At 42.3% G+C, this 17,287-nt stretch overlaps 1 protein-coding gene across 3 annotated transcripts; it reads right to left on the bottom strand.

The window, feature by feature from the left end:
- Window positions 1-2,473: 2,473 nt before the first annotated feature.
- WNT16 (Wnt family member 16) lies at window positions 2,474-15,021 on the bottom strand. Of its 3 annotated transcripts, XR_010430868.1 has the most exons (6): window positions 14,613-15,021; window positions 14,274-14,521; window positions 12,026-12,312; window positions 6,557-7,017; window positions 5,896-6,037; window positions 2,474-2,666 (listed from the first exon to the last, which is right to left on the bottom strand). XR_010430868.1 is itself a non-coding variant. In XM_064656109.1 (5 exons), exons 1-5 carry the CDS (start codon window positions 14,999-15,001, stop codon window positions 5,986-5,988), a joined length of 1,437 nt encoding a protein of 478 aa, XP_064512179.1. In that variant the 5' UTR covers window positions 15,002-15,021; the 3' UTR covers window positions 2,677-5,985. The 3 variants fall into 3 exon arrangements, 2 of the variants coding, with proteins under 2 accessions (XP_064512179.1, XP_064512180.1); XM_064656109.1 differs by lacking the exon at window positions 2,474-2,666 and having other exon boundaries at window positions 2,677-6,037; XM_064656110.1 differs by lacking the exon at window positions 2,474-2,666 and having other exon boundaries at window positions 2,677-7,017.
- Between the last annotated feature and the right edge of the window lie 2,266 nt (window positions 15,022-17,287).

The following is a 17,287-nucleotide window of genomic DNA, read 5'->3' as shown; positions in this document are numbered from 1 at the left end:
CTGAGGTGTCATGCCCTTGCTGCAGTTTTCTGCTCCAAACTGAGCCAAATCTGTTGTTTGTGCAGTGTTTCTGTGAACCATATTGTTTAAACCAATCAATGAGCTGTGGTTCAGAACAGGGAGTAGGAAGCCTGAGCTCACCCAATCTGGCAGGCAAACCCAGCCTGCCATGAAACTACAGCCTACAGCTCTAAAATCAGCATGTATAAAATTTAACAACTTAGTTCTCAAAGCCTCAGGTAACTTCTGGTTTTGCTCCCATTGGCATAATAACTAGCCAGATTTTTTTTTTTTAAATGGCACATCTTAAACTGGAATTGAGTAGTATCTCACTTTTGTGTTCCTCTGAACGTTGATTCTCTTAGTGATCTTTTAAAAACTCAGTATATTTAATGTCAAAATATGATTTAGCACACACTGAGACATGGGACATTTTTCCAGTTTGTGCTACTGACATGAGGCACAATGTACCTTTTAGCACAGAGGGTAAATCATCATGCACAGAAATAATACTGCAGTATGTTTTTTAACCCCCAGTATAGTGTCGAGCTTCCTCTCTAGAAAACAGAAATGCTCATGAAATGTGTTTCACTCTGCTCCACAATCAAATATAAATTCTCAGGGCTTTGGGGAAAATGATTATAGAAGTCTTACCCAATCAAGTTTCAGCTTTTGAATTAAGGCATCCAGATACACAAATAACTTGATAATAATTAAAAAAAAAGGATGGTAAGCTTATGATTGTTGAAGTATTAAGATGAAAAATGTGCAGGTCATTTAAAATATGCTTTGTTATAATAAACGTAGCAAGGCTGAGAGGAAAAGGAAATGGCCAAACCCTGAGATGGGCTCTGATTTTTCAGCCCATGACAAGCTGTTTTCATGCTAGCAGGCACAGGTTCAGCAGAAGGTTTCTCAAGGCATGTGGCACTACCCTGCAATGAATCACTCTATCATTTTCCTGTTCAGCTAGTGTCTCTAAACTCCACGTGTGTCTGCCTTTACTCTCCTAAATGCTTTATTTGTTACACCTCTTCGGTGTGCAAAAAATTACAGGTCCCATCTGCTGAAGGCCATCCATTTACAGTCACCCCTGGCATCCAAATTCCAGCCTCGGCCAGAGGTATCACCAGTCAGTGTTCCCTACTAGCTGTGAAATGAATTGTCGTCTTGTGTTCCTATCTGCCACCACACTTCCAGCTCTGCAGAGATGACACAGTGGCCAGAGAGGAATAATTCACATTTCATTCTCTGCTGGGTAAACCATTAGTTATTTAACAGAACTCTCAGTGAAATTACACAGTTGTTGATGCAGTTTAACAGCAGACCCTGGGACAGACATGAGTATTTTAGCACTAATTATCCGCAGCATTAAATGAAGATCACATGGAGGCACCATTCCCTTCAGGATGAATTTGTCATTTGGTGGGGCGGGGGGTGGGGGAAGCATATTTGACTTCCAGAAATACAAACCACAGAAGGCCAAGTTTGGGAAATGCAGTAGCCAGCTAATTCTTTTAGTCTGTACCTGTGCTTAGAAAACTGTACTCAGCTCTGCAGGAGGACTTGCACAATAGTGACCACTGTATGGTCACTATACAGTCCTAACTAGCAAGCCACAGTTTTCCAACTACACGGGCTGAGAAATAAATGCATTGACAAGGTAGCCAAAACATTAGGTTGATTTTTTTCTTTTTTTTCAAATCTAGGTCTGCCATTGTTTTTGCACATCATTTTGAGAAAGTCATTCCCCCCAGTTTCCTGTTTATAGTCAGAATACTAATGCTACCCTCCTTAGCGATGCTCATTGGACATATGGGTGTGAAGCCATTTCTCAGTTATTTTCTCAACTGTTGTCTACCCATGCCACTTCACTAACAGTAAAAATTGTGGGAGTCTGTAAAATCCTAGAAGTTGCTTTTGAATATTCTTGCATGAAATGAAAAATCATGATACCACATTCACTATTACTACTGCTGCTGGATCTGGGCACTCCAGATCACCTGGCAGGACAGATGGGATACAGTCAGAAGAGGATTCACTACTAACAGTTGTTGCAAGTTCTCTAGAACAAATAATAACATATTTTCCACTATAGTACTTCATGGTATCCCCCCCGTATGAAAGTTACCATAAGACAGAGGGTTCAGATAAACAGTGCCTCATTTGGCATGAAGTCTGCCACAGTGGGATGATCCCTTTACATGACTTTAATAAAATTTTAGCCATTGGGCTGAAAGCAGTTTGTGTGGGTTCAGCACTTTCCCACTCTAAAGTTGTTTATCTTGTGAAACCTCATCCTTCCATGAAATCAAGCATCTTAGCTCCATCAGAAATCTCAGCCAAAGTGGATGTCCTTCTAACATCATTTCCTTTGAATGACCAATGATAATTGTTGCTGTTTACTTTACACATACACTTCACATACTTGTACTGAAAAGTGCTGTGCAGCACAGAGATGTTTTGACAGCAATGGAAACAATCTCCATTTACTACACATCCTTTGACAGGGGATCTCCAATAGGGAAAGACAAGATGGTGTTCTTTGGTTGGCATGTTGACAGAATGACCAGCTGTATTCCTGTATTAACTCCTCAGAGCATGTCAGCACTTCAGTCATCAACACAACTTTGCTCTTAAAACATGCAGCCAGTGCACATGCATTTCTGTGTCCAAAACAGAAAACATAATTTTCACTTTCACAAGAGGCTACAATTATTCTTTCTTCAAAAAGTAAACTTGTGGCATTTTTCATAGGTTTGCTACTTTTCTCAAACTGCTACTCCATGCATAAAAGGGCACTGTGTGGGAATAGGACTGAGAGAAGACCTTTTCCCCACTCAAATTTCCTTCCAATTTTTTTTCTAATCTCACTTGCTCAGATAAGCACACATGAAGCTACTTTCAAACATAAAGTATGTATTACTGCAAAGCTGTACAACAGTATTATAAGGCTGTAGTTTCAAAGTCAACAGCCTTGATCCTCCAGTCCCAGCATAAGGAAAAAACCCCACCCTATTCAACTGAGTTAATTAAATTCATCCCAGTACCACATGCCCACCAGAGTAGCTGGACCACATATGTCATACATAGGCTCCTCTTGGAAAGAGGAGGCATGCTGTCTTACAGATGATTCTCTCTCTTGCTGTCCCGCAAGGAAAGCTTTGGTTTGAGAGTGTGGAAGTAGTAAAGGCAGTTTTGTGCAATAAATAGTGCAATAGATGTCAGTTAATTTTTTTAACCCTGATGCTACTACGAAACAGTGTTCATATCCTGATCCAAAATTGCTTTTACAGATACTGCTCATCCAGAATTAATTTTATGGATGTAACTGAGGTAAGTTACAATGGAGCTTAACTTAAACAGCAATTTAAACTGTGGTGGGTAAAGAGAGGAGCTCATGCTCCAGTCTCCCCAGTGCACTCAGCTTTGCTTCTGCTTCCCTCAGATTGCACGCACTTGGTCTACTCTCAGTGCAGAAAGGGTAACACCACCTCCCATCAAATTCTCCCTCAGCTTCTCAGAAGCAAAATGAATTCTTTCGCTGCCAGTGAAGCTTCAAACCTGTGTTAGCTTGTTTGCTCAGCCATTGAAGCTTTCATAAACCTTACATGTTGCCACTTCTCTTCATTGTCTTTTGTCATTCTTTGAAAAAATAAACTCTTCCTCCCAAGAAAACTGAGAAAAAAATCTTTTATTAACAACACTTATGAACAAAAAGGTGTGGGTTTTTTTTTGTTTGTTTTTGGTTTTTTTTATGAAACTAGATGATTGTTAAAAATAACACAGCATCAAATGCTGAATAAATAGCCAAGCAGGCAAGAGACACCCTGGCTGTGATGGCTGCGTTCTGGCTGCCCCACATCTCTGTGCAATGCCAATGTCAGTGCCCTTCTCCTTCAAACCCACAGAAACATCTTTCTGAGGTTTGCCCCTCCTGGGAAAATCCCTGCAGTTGACCTCAGGCCCAGAAGTCCAGAATCATTTCCTCCCCATTTCCGGCCCTGCCAGAAGTTAAGGTGAGATTGAGAAGTATATTGGCAATTTTCTGTATTTTACAGATCAGGCATGGAAGAACCTTTAGGTCCAATAAAAGCTGTTTTGAAAGAATGGTCAAGGCTGCTGCAGTAAGGATTCTGGTCTTCACACTGAATTCCCATAAGCTGGAGTCCCATATAAAAAAACAGTTGTAATCTCAACAGTGAACTCAGTACCTCTAGGAGAAGGCTCAGGCAGGACACCAAGGCACTTGCCTCTGACAGGAACTTGATGTGGGGCAGAATAAAAAAGAGAAAGAGGCAATCTCTACCATGCCTTCATATCACATTGACCAGTATCATCTCCCATCCATGCTGCCAATAGGTGCTGTGGCACAGCCTGAGGAGCCACTGGGTTTCCTTTCATTGCTGCAAGATGGGAACAACCTGTGGCTCACAACCCTCTCTTTAGGATCTTTCAACAGCATGTGTATTTTCACAGAAAGGGTGTTGAATCCTGGGACAGTGACTGGCATGCTGAGCACCCTTCTCACAGACAGCAGATTTTGTGGCCTCAGGATAATAATCTATCTAGGTCAACAGAGACACACTGGCCAAATGTGGAGTAAAGGTCCAAAAAGAACGAGCAGATTAAGGACTTAATTGTTTCTGAACTGATGTTCCTAAGATAATCCACATAAGGCAGTGAAATACCACAACATAGAAGATTTTGTTTCCTTCTTCCTGACCTACACATCCAATAAAGAGTGACAGGGAATCTGGTCACCATCTTTCATGGGAAAATAACTGACAACAAGGAAATGAATTCTTCAAAGTAACTTTGAAAGCCTCAACCAAACTGTCCAAGATGATTTCTTTCTAAAAACTGTTAGTATGGAAGAAGTTAAGGGATTGCAAACCCCTGCAAGTCCCCTTGATGTCAGTGGGAGTTCTGCACTTACTGCTGGAGCTGGGATTTCAGTGTTCGTAAAATGAATTTAAAAGAATAATAATAAAAATGAAAATATTCAGAATACTAATTAACTGATCATTTAGAGAATCATAGTGTTTCTCATCAGTGTGTATTCACTGCAATAATTATGAGCACCCTGATGGTAAAAAAAAAGGAACATTTATGTAATTCTCTGACTAATTTCCCTCAGCACATGCAAATAAAAATCAATTAAAGGCTACTACAATATTAACAAATATCTAACCAACAAATATCAAAGACTGTAGTCTTATCACATAAGTTTTGGAAATGTTTTACATAACTTGCATAATTTAAATATTTACAAAATATAAACTTTCTTGTCTTATCAAAAATATGTATTTGCACAATTAAACAACAGTAATCCTTTCACATGCTGCTTTTTAAGCCAGGCATTAAATCATTGCATGAAAATAAACAACCTTTCACAGATGTAAAATAAAATTAAGCCAACATATGAAGGGGGAGAAAATGTTATCATTAACAGTTAAATATTTCAGTGGTATGAGCCAATTCATAAATTACATTGTGCACTGAATTTAATGAGGATGCAACCTAATGAAAAATTTTAAATGCTGCTTCTATAAAGAAAACATGTTTTAAAAAATCTTTTGCTTTATGGCAGATTTCTTTGGGCTGTGTTTCACATGGTTAATTTTGAAAATGATGGTGAAACACCAGTGAGATGTTTGAACATGGCAAGTTATTGCATAGAGTTCAACAGTGAGGTGATGACCAGCTGACTCACAAAATGTGTGCTCAGATGCTGAGGAAATGCCTGCAAGGGTTTTTGTTTCCTTCTAATATTAAACTGTATTTTTGTCCCTCCTCAGGCCTGTCCCTTGTGCATTTGAAGGACAAGCTGTAAAAAAAATCCTGAGGTTGCTATTTGGTACACCATTCACATTCATCAAGCTGTGCTCTCACCTCTCTACTCTGGGCACAGCTTGCCTCACGCCAACAGATCCTCCTCTCCCAACCAGGCAGTGCTGAGCCCTCTGCAGTCATGCACATTTCTCAGTACCAGATGCTTTTCTGCATATTACACAGAAGACAGCTTTCTGAATGGCTGCAAAGCAAACAGTGGTCAAAAGAAGAACATCTCCCCTAACCTTGTGATTTTTTCTGAAGTGCAGAAATGAACCATCTAGTGGATTCATCTAGTCCCACTTATAAAAACATAGACATAGACATATATCTTACAAGTCCTCTTAACTCTTCAGTCTCTGGCTAATGAGATCTTGAGTTTTCTCCACTGTACCTGCCCACCACATGGATCTTCAGGACGTTGTAGCTATTAAAGACTTGAAAAGTTTAGTGTCTGTCCCTGCTCATGGAGTAAGATATTCAAATGTGTCATCAGTAGTCCTTTTTTGTTGTTTAAGCTGCCCCTGCATGCAGTCTGGTGCTCACTAACTTGTTCTTTCAGTCGCCAAATGCTTGGACTATTTGTTGTTTGGCAGTACCCATTCTCCCCGAGGCTGATTCCCCCAAAATCCCACACAGTAATAGGATTTGCTGCCTGTGTGGCAGCTCTGCACCAGACAGGGCAGGATGGTTTGGCTGTGTTTCCTGTACTTCATCTTACTTGCAGGTGTGTACATCAGTCATGGTCTCACACCTCCTGCAGCGCACGTAGCAGCACCAGACAAACTTGCACTCGCACCTTTCCACGTGCCTGACAACGTGGGTGTTGTACCCGCGCCCGCAGCACAGGAGGTTACAGCCATCGGGTCCCTGGGAGGTGCGGTTACATTCTCTTCCCTGAGTCCCAGGGATCCCCAATTTTTGATCTTCAACGCAGTAATTGGGTGATTTGTTCACATATAGCAGGTCCTCTTTCCCGATTGGTACTTTTCTCTGGCTTTTCTCTTTCCTGCGTAGCTTTTTTTTCAGTCTGTCTGATATTTGTATGCTGTTTTCATACTTATCCTTTAAAAACCGGCCAATCTTTTCAAAGGATGACATTGTTTTCCAACAAGTTTTCACAGCACAGGACCCAGAAACACCGTGACAACGACAATCCACAGACATCAGCTTTGCTACAGCCTGAAAGCAAAGGGAGAAAAACATTTGGATGTGATCTTTCATTCATTAAGAATGCTGCCTGACATCAGTAACACAGAGGTCTCAAAGTATTTAATATTACAGCTGCCATTGCCATTTCAGTGACAGGGAAGTCACAGCATGTTAGGAACCACAGACCCTCTCTATGAGAAACCCCATCTTCAGAAATGCTCTGCATTTGGACTTTGCAATGGCCATAATGTAGCAATATCAAATCACAACAACAAAAGCTATGATTTCTGAATCACTTTTCATTCTGGAGGATCTTAACCACCTGAAATTACATGTCCTGTGTCACTCCTTCCACCACTGGAATGCAAATGGCTCTCATGGGGAATAGCAGAAAGGGAAAGCAGGGACAGGGCAGGTCAAAGTACCCTTCCTATGCTGGAAGACACTGAGCAGGTAAGTGCCCAGTTATGTAGCCTTTTAAGGGTGCCTTGCAGCTACCACCAAGATAACTAAACATCCACAACCCAGTCTCTATCTAATGTTCTGAGAATGGCTGAGGTCACACAACAGCACCTGGGCACAGCGTGGCTCAGCACCCAAAGCAGTGCAGCGCGCAGCCCCGAGGCACCTCAGGGCAGACTTCTGTTGGAAGAGCAGGAGGATGCCCACCTTTCCGAGCTTCGCAGAAAGTCTATCAAAAGAGCCACCATGGCTCAGCAGAGGTGTCTTCTACTGAGGTATTCTGGAGTAAATCTCAAGTGCTTCCCACTTACAGGATAAAGCTTGGTTCTTGCAATTTCTGCATACATGAACTAGCTTGGGTTTCTAGTGTTTCCAGTTTCACAATGGCTCTATTTAACACAATTAGATAGTTGCATTCATATTACTTTTCTCATTTTCAATGTTTTAGCAAAGATTCCAGAGTTACTGCCAACACTAAAATACTCTTAGATGAGTTACTTTTCCATGCCCCTGCAGAAGCAAGGGCTGGGCTGAACAATGACTGTCTGGCCAACAATGGGAATCTGAAGTCTGTGTCAAGCTTTTGTAACACATGAGAATTTTACTTCAGTTTATAGGAGACCAAGCCTCAAAGAACTGGAATCTGTAAACAAGGAGTAACTTACTTTATCTGAGACTACAACTCAAATACTCAGCAGACAATCAATTTAATACTTCCTTTTTGAATATCTAATAGTCATAGCATAAAATTATACGATTAGTATTTTGACATATCTCACATTAGAGTTTGTAAAAGTGCACTGAAAAATCACACATTCACAGATGCAGCACGAGAACAAGGCAAAATGTCAAGGAAAAGAGAAACACAATATCAAAGGAAATTTTACACACAGTTTACAAACAGAGAGCATTTAATAGTATTTTTCCAATTTTGAGTGATTAGTTATTTTTGTCAAGCAATTAGAATCTCAAAGTAGTTTGAAATCATATTGTGCTACAAGATTTATAAGGTTACAGATGTACTCCTTGTTTTCATGTCAGTATGATAAGGTACTTACTAAGGGCATAAGGGTCCAGAAATTGTCAGAGGAAGCACTGGACATGTCTGCTAACTGCTAAGGGTGAGTTATTTCCATGTGGGCAAGTAGCCCAGCCGAAGACACAGAAGTATTGTCCCTAGAAGACTGCTCTTTCAAGACACTGAACCAGGAACGTGATAGTATTCATTACAAAAGGTAATAAGGTATCAAAATATCCTTCTTATAAGCCCCAAAACATGAACATAAACATTTTCCGGCATCTCCTATGTAAAGATTTAAAAATACAAAAAGGAAGACTTATGCTAAACTTCACTTCAGATAACATTACTGCTAGAAAACCCAAGTACCAATAATAAACATTCTTTTATTCTGGACAGTGGTCAAAATATTTGCTTTATCTTAGAGTTTGCCATTAAATTACAAAATATTTATGCATGAAAGCTGCCTAAATACTCTCCATGTTTTCTTTCAAGATAATGAACAACAAATACACCATTGATACAGCATCAGTGAAATAAGGGTCTTCTGGCCTTTTGGGCTTGCAGCAAATTTGGTTTTTCTTAAGAAAACAATGCCACAGTGCCTTGGAAAAGGAATGAGTTCATGTGTCATATGCACAAAATAAGCCTGTGACAGGGTACAGAATCCTTTTGGAGAGCTCAGTACTGTGAAGAACCTGAAACGTGTCCTGGTTTCAGCTGGGATAGAGTTAGTTTTCTTCTTATTAGCTAGCACAAAGCTTTGATTTGTATTTAGTATGAGAATAATGTTGATAACACACTGATGGTTTAGTTGTTGCTAAGTAGTGCCTACACTAAATCAAGGACTTTTCAGTGTCTTGTGCTGCAGTGAGGAGCTGCAAGAGAAACTGTGAGGGAGCATGGCCAGGACAGCTGACTTCAAATGGCTAAAGGGATATTCCACATCACAGAACATCATGCCCAGTATATAAACTAGGGAGACTTGGCCAGGAGGGGTAGGTCACTGCTGGGAGACAGGCTGGGCGTCATTCAGCAGGTGGTTAGCAGTTGTATTGTGCATCACTAATTTTTCTCAGGTTTTGTTCCTCTCTCTTTGATATCTCCCTTTTCATTACATTATTACATTCTGTTTCAATTCTTAAAATCTTCTTATTGCAAACCACTAGTTTTACCATTTTTTGCCCCAAACCTTCTCCCTAGCCCACTGAGGGGAGGGGAAGAATATAGGGGATGTGAGCAAGCAGCTGTGGTTCAACCACAACACCCTGAAAGGTCCTCAGTATCTAATAGTTTCTGTTGGGCCAAATTCTACCACATTCCCAGAGACTGTCAGTCTAGTCTAAAACTCTGGTTTCATTCACTCACTCAATGTGAATGAAAATAGAAAATACTACTGTTGCCTGTCATTAAAAGTGTGGACTCACAATCTACTATATTTTACACATATAGCCAACATATAAGATAACTTTGATCCTCTCAAAAATACTATTCATGGAAAACGAAGACTCAGTTAGATCCTTGTAACTTTAGTTCACCATTTGAAAACATGTTCTCTTTGGCTGAATGCACTTTTCTCCTTTGCCAGTCAATCCCATCCCCATGACACATATGACCCAGCTGACTATAGGTGTGATCTGGAAACGGATCCAACTTTGAAGAAAGCAACACAAAAATAAAAGTTTATGTTCTAGGCTCTGTGTTTGTGTGTGTAGGTTTTTTTTAAAGTTGAACAGTTGCTTGGTACAGTTCACAGCAGAAGACTCCAGACAGTTCTGCTGGCCCACTGGCAGCAATGAATGATGAGCACAAGGATTGTATGGGAATCACAAGTAAACACTGTCACTGCAGACAAAAGGACAACAAATTATTGCTGCTGCTATTCTAAAGGTAAAGGCCAACAAGATAAAAGGGTATCAAAGAGAAACCCATATCACTGACACCTTACCACAGAAATCACATTCTCTTTCTCTTTCAAGTTCCTCTGGAGCCTTGCAGGCTTCTTCCCTACACTTCTGTCGCCCTAATCTGAGACAATGGCTCTGTCTAATGACAAACATGAGTAATAAAATAAAAATTTATATCTGTACTGTGTATTTAAATTAAGAGAGACCATTTTATAGAAATTACTATCTCCTTCCTTAACTCTCTCTCCAAACATGAGAAACAACCTTTTGCTCCTTCCCTAAGGAAATAATCACTTGTTACTCTTATTAACATCTCCTACTACAAGATACCAATCACTTTCCTTGGAGATGATTTAGCTGACTGGCATCTAATTAAACTTACAGTAAGTGTTCTCAGCATCTACTTAAGGTTTAAAGTTTGCTTCTTCCACTTCAGTTATGAAAAGGGCTTACGTCATAGAGCCACAGAATCATAGAACGGTTTGGGTTGGAAGGGACCTGATTTACAACTGTATAGCTTAAATGAAATAACATATTACCTGTAAAAATTAGTTTATATTAAAATAGTTTTCAGTTATACCACCATAGCTCTCATGACGGCTTCCTATGGTTATTCTTTGTCTACAGCAGATAGGAAAGCTGGGTTCAGTAAAACTCACTGATCCTGCTTCTGGCTACAAGAAATGACTGAATTACAATGGAGTCCATCAATATATGTAGTTAAAACCAAAGGTCTTTCCTTTTTTCTTTTTTCCTTCTTTAGTTATATCTGTGTCACTGAGCAGAACAGACCTAAAGTATTATAGACCCAGAGACAGCCATTAAAGATGAAATTAAAAACTCCAAGGTAAAGCAGAGAAAGTAATTTGAAAGCAAGAACCAGCATCCAAGTCTTTGTCATTCCAGACGTAAGCTCCAAGCACTCACAGGCTCACATCTCCCTGTATAGGTTGTTTTGCCCCCCATTTTTTACCCTCCACAGGACAGGACAGAAGAATCCAATGCCACACACTCACAAACATACATTTCCTCTGCAAACTTGGTTTTGAAGTTCTTTGGGCTGATGAAAAGCTGTCCAAATCCACTCTCCTCTCACTTCTTTGATTCATGCTTTAACCAATGAGCTATTTTAAAATAGATGTGTCATTTCTATCCCATGTTTTAAAAGACAATATTAACTCTTGATTTCCTCTCTGAACAATGCGAAACTTGTGGTCTCAGGTGTGCACCCCAGACTGTGGATGAGTAATGAGGCCTTTTGTCCAATTGGCCTTCTCCTTCAGTACTAGAGAGAATTAAAAATGTAGGTCATGATTATAACAGAATAGTGAGTGAAAAAACTCGTATTATGCTGACAACAGGATTATTTCAAATTTGCTACAGAGTATCAAATATCTAGTTAAGATAACTATTATTTAAGCATTGCAGATCTATTTCTTAGTTTGTGGCTTTTATTTTAATCCATGGGGATTAGTTAGTTAAAACCAGCTCTGATTTTGAGTTTGTACATGCTCGCTTTGGTGAATGTTAGTGCTGTTTTTACCATTGGCTCCACATACACCTGCAGTCAAGGGCCGGCCTCCTTTAGCTGATGTCATTTTGTCAAAGAAGGTGAACAAGCAGTCGCTGCCCATATCTGAATGACACATACCTGCCTCCCAGCCTCGTTGTTGTGCAGGTTCATCACCACCAGTCCGCTCCCACTCTTGCCCGTTAAGTTCTTCAAAGGCATGTCCAGGAACTTTCTGCTGAATGACATTCCATAGTGGATATCGTCAGAGCAGCCGCCCCAGTGCCAGCCCTCGCTGGCCGAGCCGCCATGCCTCAGGCTCAGGTCGCAGGAGCACTCGGTCACATTCCCCGCACTGCACGATCGCGTCACTGAATGCACCAGTCCTGCTGATGTCACCGCATAGATGAACGCAGTCTCCTTCGTGCCTACAAAGCAAGGCATGAAAATATTACTTCATAACTCCCTCTGATTACCTTCCTGGCTGGGCTGTAGAAAGCAATTTTACAAGTCAGACTATTATGAGAAGGGAACAGTTACAAGTTTAAAGTCATCACAGCTTGTTCTGTAGTGTTAATTTGTTTAAAGTAGTGGATGTTCATATCCAAAAATGACTTCACAGTCCCTTCATAGGACCGTGCTACTAATGGTGCTGTTTCCTGATGCTTGTATCACGCATTTTTTGGTAACTTCTTTCTAAATCTGATTGGGAACTTTATTTGCCACAGAAATTTTCAAGCCAATTAAGTTTTAATCATAAAAAATAAAAATAAAAAAAATCAAACCTCGAACTAACCATATTCCAAACCCCTTACTCTCCACTCTGCTTTTCACTATTCACATTGATTTGAGGAATAAGAAAAGGTTAGTTTAAATCTCGGAGAAGCTGTCACAATCCCAGATTACTTTGGTATAGGGCCAGAACTTACCTCATGCTAGATTCAGCAAACATTAATGTTATTCTAATTCACAAAGGTTGCAAAGAGCCCCAGAAGTGTTAAACCAGATAGAAATCAGGATGGCATAAGAATATTTAGGTCATGTGCTTTTCCTAGAATAAGGTGGCCATGGGAAAGACAACAGCATAAAAGGCCTTTAATTGTTGGACTATATCTCAGAAGAATCATGGAGTGACCTGCATGGGCTTCTTAAGCTGGTTCCATTCTCTAAGACTTCCAGCATAATGTGGCACACAGCTTTAAACCATGTTAAGCAAGGTATACTCTAAGCAAACTGAAAATCCAGGGGTGGTGAATAACTGTAGCCAAAATTTCACTGTGCTAATTTTCACTGTTGCGAAACAATCTCCCAGGTTCCTGCTCACAGGCAGGAAAGTTCCTGTTTGTTTCCCTTGTTCGTAGTGGTCTATGGTGCTGGTACGATCATAAAAGGCTTCTACAGGACACACTAGTGAAGCTTTGTGGGTGAGCAGTGGCACTCATCTGCGGGTCTTCAGGAACAGCCCTTCCTGTTGGACAGAAGGACTAACATACAATACATACAGCTACATATAATGGGGCAAACTTGTCCCATTTTCTTTTTTCCTTTTTGGAATCACTTTTTATTGCTCATTTTATGTTTTCATGGTTAATGCTTGGGGTTTTTACCATGTTTTAGTACAAAGTGAAGATTGCAGAAACACAGAAGGAAATGCCACAATACCTAAATTCACATCAATCACACAATCAGTGACCAGAGTGTTAAAAATTAGTTTGCAGGATACCTTGGTGCTGACATTTGATTCAAACGTAATTTGAATCAAATGTAACCCCCAAAGGCTTCTCCTTATTTCAGTGGAAATTTCAGCAGTTCCATAATTAGTTTATGCAATAAAAAGAGCTTTAGTTTTGCTGTGCTGATCAATACCATGTCGCTGAGCACATATAATACATTTTAAAGCAATTCACACTGTATGTGGTGCCTTGAGCAGATTTTTTACCTGCAAACAAGTGACCTTTTTGAAATACTATGTCTCATCACCCCACTCATTTAGTAATTGTGACATAAGGGAATCAACCCAACATAAGTCTAAGAATAACAACATTTCAACATATTTAAGTGGATCTACATACGGGCAGCGTCGTCCACGGCCGCACTAAGCAAAAATTACAGTTAACAACATCAACGCTGGAAAGACAAGGGCAGGTTTCGTCTGTTGGGTGCGTTTAGCGTGCCTGAGGTAGCCTCCCGCGACGGCTGCGTCGACCGCCCGCCCCGCCGCCCCGGCTGTGTCCGATTCTGCCGTCGGGACGGACGGACGGACGGATGGACGGTCGCCGGCGCCGGCCCGAGGGAATCCTCGCCACGCAAACCCAACACACCGGGGCAGCCCCGCTGTGTCTGCAGCGGACCCACCCGGCCCGGCGGCCCCACCGGGGCGGACACTCACCGCTGCTGAGCTGGTGCCCGAGGGCGGCGGGGGCGGCGGTGCCGCGGCGGGCGGCGGGCGGCGAGCGGCAGTCCCAGCGCTCGTGTCGGAACTGGCTGCGGCACTCCTGGAGGCCCAGCCGCGCTCCCTCCCGGATGGCGGGCGCCAGCTCCGGCTTCTGCTCGCACAGGTCCAGCTGCCGGCGGCTCAGCGGAGGACTGGTGCAGCCCGGCTTCTCCGGCCCGCCGGCGGCGGCGATGCCCAGCCACCTGCAGGAGCAGACCCCCGTCAGCGCCGGGCCCCGGCGGACACGAGGGGACGGGCACCGCGCAGCCCTCCCACCCCCGCCCGGCTACTCACATCCAGGTGCTGCCAGCGGCGGGGCAGAGGAAGAGCAGCAGCAGCAGCGCTGCCCGCAGCAGGCGCGGTCCGAGGGGAGCCCCGCGCCCCATGGCAGCCGCATCGAGCCCCGCCACAGAGCCGCCGCTGCCCGCGGCCCCCGGGCAGCAGGGACCTAGGGGGACGGTCCCCAGAGGCGCCCCCCTACTCGGGTCTCTCCCCCTCGTGGGGCAGGGGGCAGCTGGCGGGGCAAGCACGAGCCGTCGGACGGCGCTCCCGAGGAGGCTGGGCTGGCAGGGAGGGCGGCTGGAGGGGACGCATCGGGAGCGCCTGGTTCCTTTCAAGGTGAGAAAGTTGGGACTGATGTTTTCCCTGACTCCTTCTTCGGCTCTGCCTCCCCGGCCGTGCATTGGCCGCCAGGGGGCCGGGGCGGGCCGGGGCGGGGGCTCCGCACCGCACCGCACCGCACAGCCCCGCACCGCACCGCACAGCCCCGCACCGCTCCGCCGCGCCCCGCCGCGCCTCTCGGGCTGCGAGGGATCTAGCGGGGGTCCGGCTGCGGCAGAGAGGAACTACAGGCAAAGGTTTTAATCCACAGTGATTTAATCCACAGGAAGGAGAGAGATGATGTTAAGAGATCATAACATTCCCTACACCTTTTATTCAAATTTTCTAATGCTTTAGCAGTATTAACTGACCGAGTCAGCATCAGTATTCATTAGGACAACATTTGTTCACTTCTATTAACTTCAGTGAGACAGTCTTATCAACTGCTACCTTAATTGTTAGTCGTTAGTTACACATTAAAAGCCAATGAATCAGCTAGCACCTGATGGAGAGCTGGTGTTGGCACTCTGGACTTTCAGGTCCTCTTTAATCACAATATATTGCTGCTTCCTTCTGTGTAAGCAAAACACCTGCACAAAAAAATAATCTGGTATGTAAATGGTAGATCTGTAAAGACTTTGATTTGATACAGTTGTAAATGAGCAAAATAGCTCTTGACTGACAATAGCTCCAGGTGAAGAGCACAATAACTCATCTCAATGACAAATATACATTTTTAAGAGTACAATGTGTTGAGAAATAATCACGTAAATGTGCTGTTCCCCCTGTCTTTTTGCGCCATGGATGTGGTGGGATGTTTTAAGACCACAGGCTGTGGTACATTTAGGTCTATAAAATTATGTCTCCTTCGTACTTCATGCTCATTTGTCTGTTCTTAAAGGGTCTCCAAAGCATCACCAGCTCTGGGCAGATTACTAATGAGCCCACGAACTATATAAACCTTTGAATATAACTTGTTTTCTCTGTTCTGAATTTTAGTCTGGAGAACATCTGCTTGTGGTTTCAGAGAAACTTAGTCCAGAGTGAGGGAAATGGATGAAGGACATTGGAACACAGGGAACCGGCCATGAAACAGGCCTGAACCAGCCAAAATGTGTGGGCTGTGTCAGAGAATTATCTAATTATTCCAGGACACATGGCTCATTTTATCCTCATTACTGCTTCCTGGCTCCATCTTCTGAAGTTCATTCAAAGCCCTGGTCTAGCAGACAACAATTTCTTAGGAGCTCCTTTATCTGCTCTATGCATTTATCATCCATTCTGAAATTATTTTTTCCTTTTAACAGGGTTATTCTTTTTTGGTTTTTTGTTTGTTTGGTTTGGTTGTTGTTGTTTGTTTGCATTTATATCTTTTAAAGTTAATATGCAACTCTTGGTCCCAAATTCTTACATGTGATTTTTTCTGTACTAGCTACAGAATGTTATATACTAATAGCAATGTAAGATTAAGTTAGAAAAATATTGATTTCAAAAATTCCACTCTTATTTGCAGCATTTTGTATATGGCACCATAAATAAATTACCCCTCTATTGGGTTCCCATGTATTGGGATCTGATCTTGTGTACTTTTTTTGGTACAATCATCTTTATCTAGTTAAGAAAATCCTTTGATCATATCCATTTGTGTAAAGTAAAACATTTGCAATTTGGAGGGCTGATGCTAAACAAAAAATAATATAAATTGTAAGAGACTCCTTGAGATCATCCAGTTCAATCTCTAGAAGTGACTGGAAGCAAACTACATTTTTGCATGACCATCTGATTTAAAGAAGTTTGGATTACTATGTATTTGAGTCCTATCTCCCATCTGTCTCTCTTCCCATCTGTTTCCTTTAGAACCACTCCCCTCTTTCCCACAGCCCCTGCACCTTCCTCTCTAACTGTCACATCCTGGTTCCCCACAAGATCCCACTTCTCTGCCCTCCTCCCTTCTCCTGCCTCTTATCTTCCCGCCTGCTAGTTACATCATCTCTCTCCTTTATTCCCTCCAACAGTACTCTCCTCCCCAGGCAAAGGCAGCACATACAGGACTATTTCTGTTAGTCTAGAGCTGTGTGTCTGCATGTGAGTCAGTTTGCTACTAAGAAGGGAAGGGCAAACACATTATTTTGCATGTTATGTGCTTTGCAAACCTGCAAAGGGACACAATTTGGAAATACCTTTTTGATCTACCAAAATTTATTGAAATTTGCCAAATGTTTCTGAAGTCCTTAATTCTAATTCACTTATGCTTCAGAGCCCTCTGTGCCTGAAGATCATTCACAACATACAGACAACAATATGAGTGGGATGCAGAGACAGAGAAGCAGAATTCTAGCCAAGGTCAAGTGCCAAGCCTCTGAACAAAA

The sequence above is a fragment of the Pseudopipra pipra genome, chromosome 5, assembly GCF_036250125.1.
Source record: "Pseudopipra pipra isolate bDixPip1 chromosome 5, bDixPip1.hap1, whole genome shotgun sequence".
In the NCBI taxonomy this organism is placed as follows: Eukaryota; Metazoa; Chordata; class Aves; order Passeriformes; family Pipridae; genus Pseudopipra; species Pseudopipra pipra.
The sequence above is the reverse complement of the archived record's forward strand: the minus strand, read 5'-3'. Positions and strand labels throughout refer to the sequence as shown.

Bases quoted from the DNA above. Each gene is read 5' to 3' on its own strand.
- WNT16 (XM_064656109.1), bottom strand. From the start codon at position 15,001: ATGCACGGCCGGGGAGGCAGAGCCGAAGAAGGAGTCAGGGAAAACATC. The intron at 14,522-14,612 runs GTGAGTAGCCGG...CTGCTCCTGCAG, and splicing joins GCCGCTGGCAGCACCTGGAT to GTGGCTGGGCATCGCCGCCG. The intron at 6,038-6,556 runs GTAAGATGAAGT...TTTGCTTTGCAG, and splicing joins ACTGATGTACACACCTGCAA to CCATTCAGAAAGCTGTCTTC.